This window comes from Cyprinodon variegatus, unplaced genomic scaffold (assembly GCF_000732505.1).
Source record: "Cyprinodon variegatus isolate N-32 unplaced genomic scaffold, C_variegatus-1.0 Scaffold11, whole genome shotgun sequence".
Lineage (NCBI taxonomy): Eukaryota > Metazoa > Chordata > Actinopteri > Cyprinodontiformes > Cyprinodontidae > Cyprinodon > Cyprinodon variegatus.
The window spans coordinates 1329549-1334070 of record NW_015150464.1 but is presented as its reverse complement, the minus strand read 5'-3'; the positions used below and the strand labels follow the sequence as shown (position 1 = coordinate 1334070).

The window sequence follows — 4522 nt, the reverse complement described above, 5'->3', positions numbered from 1 at the left end:
GGTTCACACCGATGTCGAGCGGTTCAAGTTCCTTTGTCAGACCTCCCGCGGCTGCTCGATTTCCATGTTGAGGGAAAAAAAAGTCGTTTATTTGCGCCTTATAGTCGTGAAAATACGGTATTAATGAATGAATGTAAGCCAGCATGGCAAACGCTTGTAAAGATGCATGAACTAACAAACAATTCAAAATATCCTTATCAAAAAGATTTTTTAATTTCAGCTGTATTAAATACTTACTGTATAAAATGTTTTCTTACAATATTACACTTGTATATACGGTACAGAAAACATGTTAATACAATAAAAATAATTTAAATAAAAAAGACTGCTTTAACTGCAGCACTTTTAAACGACTGGCTCTGGTTGCTCTCAGAGGAATCTTTGCTCCATGTTGGTCATTGTGTAACAAAGGGCTAGCTAATTGCTAGCATGTCTTTTTCTATCATGTTACAAATAGTTTTGGGTCTACTTTTCTATCCCCACATCCTCACCTTCAGAGCTCAGCAGAGAAGCTTCGCTGCTCCCCCATGCAGCCATTTAGCTTAAAATACGAGTTTATCCAGTGTTTCTGTTTACAAACAGAACCATGTAAAGTTCATCCTGCATCGTTGTCACGGTGTTGATGATTCCAGTCCAGAATCTTGATCAAAGCATTTCTTTGCACTGGCATTACTTACCTTCTAAATAAATAAGGCTTCACTTAAGAGTAAAGATGGCGCCCTCTAGTGGACGATGGCAAAACATTACAACACTAAAAGACATTCTTTTTATCAAGCGGATATTAAGCGGATTAAACAAATTTTTATCTAATTGACAATTGTAAGCTGATTATTTGTTAACATCTGTAGGTTTATACTGTTACACCTTCCATAGATTCTCTCCTATGTTCAGTTCAGACCGGTTTGCTAGATGATCAATCACAATAACACTGTGGTCACTGAACCAGCTTTTAGCACCTTTTAATTCATTTTTTTTTAATTATTTTTAAGGTGAGTTTGCTATTAAAATGGGCAGCCCCATTTTGTGGTTCCATTCCACTTTGTTTATGTTCTGCTCAGCCTGTTAGTTTTTCAACATAAAAAAAAAAACGTCCTAAAGACTTGCAGCCTTGCACACCTTAGATTATTTTGCTAAACCAGGAATCTAAAGAGATTCTTAGTCTGTAACATAATTAATAAAATAATAAAATGTTTGAGCTTAAAAAAAATCTTAAAGTTTGTTTTTAAATGGCTAAAATGATTAAAAATTAAATCCATTGCTCAGAATTGTCCCTTAAAGGCAATCTGAGTAGAGCGTCTTCGAGGATCTTGTCTTAATTGCAAAATATATACTTTATTTTTGTAAAGTTTTGATTTGATTGGGTTTTTTAGCTTTTTTTTTTTAAAAAGTCTGTGCACTCTGATTATATTATTCAATCACTGAATAGATTGCAGTATAATCCAATCGATTTAGTCTTAAACACTATTATAAGGTACAACCAGTAGAATTAAGAGCTCTGACTCTCTGGACGGCTCCTCTCTAAAACTCGTACATCTTTGCAGAGCTTCGTCAGAGCAGCCAGCGGCAGGCAAGCGACCGGCCGTACCAGCAGATTCTGAGGTCTACAAGATGCTCCAGGAGAACCAAGAGTCCGATGAGCCCCCCCGACAATCGGCTTCCTTCAAGGTCCTTCAGGAGATTCTAGAGACGGGTAGGGATCCAGTTTACCGGGATAGAAAAGATGTCATTTAAAACACCCACTGCTGAATTAGGAGCAGCATAATGATAGAAGCTGTACTGGATGCATAAATCAAATGTTTTCTGTTTGTAGGTGACTCAGATAAACCATCAGGCTTCAGGAGTGTGAAAGCTCCGACTACAAAGATCGGATCTTCTGTGGGGAACGCAGAGAAGCTGCCAGTCTGTGACAAATGTGGTTCTGGGATTGTGTAAGTTTTTGTTTACTTTTACAGACAGATTATTTGCATGCTTCTTAGTGGCGACCCAGAGCTTTGAGGAAAATCAACTGGCAATCACGGCCCAGTCAGCTTGAGTTGTGCATTAAGGTTGATGATGCAACAACACGCTCTTTAATGTCGGCTTTGTATATAAATTGCAATGTAAATTTACAGCTGCAGACACTAATCAAGCCTCTCTTCTGTGAACTTTGTCTCCACCTTGTGGCTCCATGCTGTTAGAAGTAGGAGCTCCGTTTTTTCTTTTTTTGTAAAGTTCTTAAATGGTGGTTTTTACCATATGAAATTCTTTATTTTTGTTTCTTTTCTCTTTTTTGCTTCTATATAGAAATTATTTGAAGATGGTCATCTTTACACAAAATCAATTTAGCCCTGTATTCCTAGAAAACTTGGCGCAAAGTGATGGAGTTTAAATTGGAGATCAAAGATGAACAGATTTAGGTTGGAAAAAAAAGCTGTGACCTGCCGTTACAGACCTTAGGGAGGTCTGATTGAACCACATTATTGACTGATTGATTGCTGAGGTATTAGAAATCCTCCCTGTAGGCAAAGGAACGTGAGGACAAGATCCTGAGAGGCTGAAGGTTTTTGTTGGATGTTTTGCAGTCAAATGGGCGACTAAAATACCTCTAAATGAGACAAAATCTACATCAATGATCATTTGCAGCAACTTAGTTTTCACCGTTGAATAATAAACAACTGTTTTTGTTAACAGAGTTGAATATCACCCAGGCATCATCAACTTTATATTCCTTTAATCAGAGGTGGTGAGTGTAGCCAAAAATTGTACAAATTCAACCTATTTTTACTCAATGGAAATTAAAAAGTACAGTGCAGTCTTTTTTAGAATATAAACAACTCTGCTCGGGGACACTGAGGTTTCTTACATTGACAAAATGTTCTTCGGATCTCGTAAAGTGTCACTCAGTATGTGCAACAAACCATTAAAATGTCACAAGCGTCACTTATCAACTCTGGCCCAGGCCTGGGGGAGAGAGCTCAATATCAAGATGACTGATGAAATGTGGAGTAAGGTATTTGGAACTCTGCCAGAAAAATTACTATTCATAATCGCTCCTGGGCGTTGCAACTTAAACTACTACAAAGAGCTCACCTGGCCCCAAAACGGAGGTCTAAGTTTAAACCAGGGTCCTCTTCATTGCACCCTAAATGCAAAACACATAAAGGCAGCCTCACACACTGGCTGTTTCTTAATTTACTAGAACCTGAGTACGGACTCATGTCCTTACCAAGTATGTTTTTGAGGAAAAACACAGGAAAGTGTGGACTTGGGGAGAACGGGAGTACGCTGCATTAATATGGGTCAGTTGGAGCAGAAGCGAACTTGTGACGTCACCACACGCTCGGCTCGTCTGCAGGTGCATTTCACCTCCTGTTATTAATAATCTCTAGATAAAAGTACATTCTCATTTCATTATTATTCCTCTAATAAATGAAAACAGTCAGATAAACACAAATGAAATTAACATTTTGCCAAATAAAACAAAAAACTCTCCATCAGAGCCGGCGGTCCTTCACACACGCTGCTGCAGACGGGCTAACGTTAGCCCTGCCTGCCGTTACCCTCAGAGCTCCACTGGTTGCCGCGGTCCTCAACTTCTGAACTTAAAAAAAAATAATTATTATTGCAGTAAATGGGCCATATAGTGACGCTTTAAAGTTGTTCTCGCCTGAAATGATCTTAAAACTTACTTTTATTGAACTATGGCAGCAGAAAAGAGAACTTTTAACTTCATATTCTGTGAGTGCTTCATTGAAAGCTGCTGCCGCCACAGTGCATGCTGGGACAGCTGTCAATCTCAAGAACGGACAAGTCTGCTCTGATGCATGCTGGGTAAATGGGGAGGGGCAAGAACAACATCCAGGTACTTTGTCTGTTCTCGGCCTGTTCTTGTGAATTGCAGCAGTACTAAGGCTGAGGTTGATGATGTTTCAGAGTACATGAGAACGCACAAGAACACACATTGAGAAACGCTCATTGTCTCTGGTCATGCCCCAAGGTCCAGATTAGGGGTGGAACGGTTCACAAAATCCACGGTTCGGTTCGGTTCACGGTTTCATGGTCACGGTTTTCGGTTTGGTTCGGTATATGTTGATTGTTACCCCAAAATCCCATTAAAAATTAATAAAAAAATACCAAAAAATGTATTGTAATTATTTTTAATGATCCATGGAAACCCTGGATCATTTCCGCATGTTTTGCTGCTTTGAATTTAATCACCTCACGCATGCCCTCTATGATTTCTAAGGAGCTCAGAGCGGAGCGGACGGGAGCCACAGTGGAGGCTGTAGGCTTTGCTTTGCGCAGGCGGTCTGGAGCGCAGCAGGGCGAAATCCCACATACTCCCACGGAGTATGTGGGATTTCTGACATGTTGGTCATGTTGCTGTTAGCATAAACAAAACGTGTTGCACAATGCTGGCACACTGTTGCACTTTTATCCACAACTTTCTTTCCGCGGTCACTCTAAATGCAAAGTGGTCCCATACAGCAGACCTATAAAGTGCTGCTGGCGCGTCTTCCAACTCCTGTTCTTTCCCACTCGC

At 39.9% G+C, this 4522-nt stretch overlaps 1 protein-coding gene across 1 annotated transcript in view; it reads left to right on the top strand.

The window, feature by feature from the left end:
• Window positions 1-4522, top strand: part of pdlim1 (PDZ and LIM domain 1) — a 15879-nt gene that overhangs the window by 8191 nt on the left and 3166 nt on the right. Inside the window, exons 5-6 of the mRNA XM_015381109.1 lie at window positions 1542-1690; window positions 1811-1928. Coding sequence (XP_015236595.1) covers window positions 1542-1690; window positions 1811-1928 — 267 coding nt within the window. The remainder of the gene's footprint in view (window positions 1-1541; window positions 1691-1810; window positions 1929-4522) is intronic.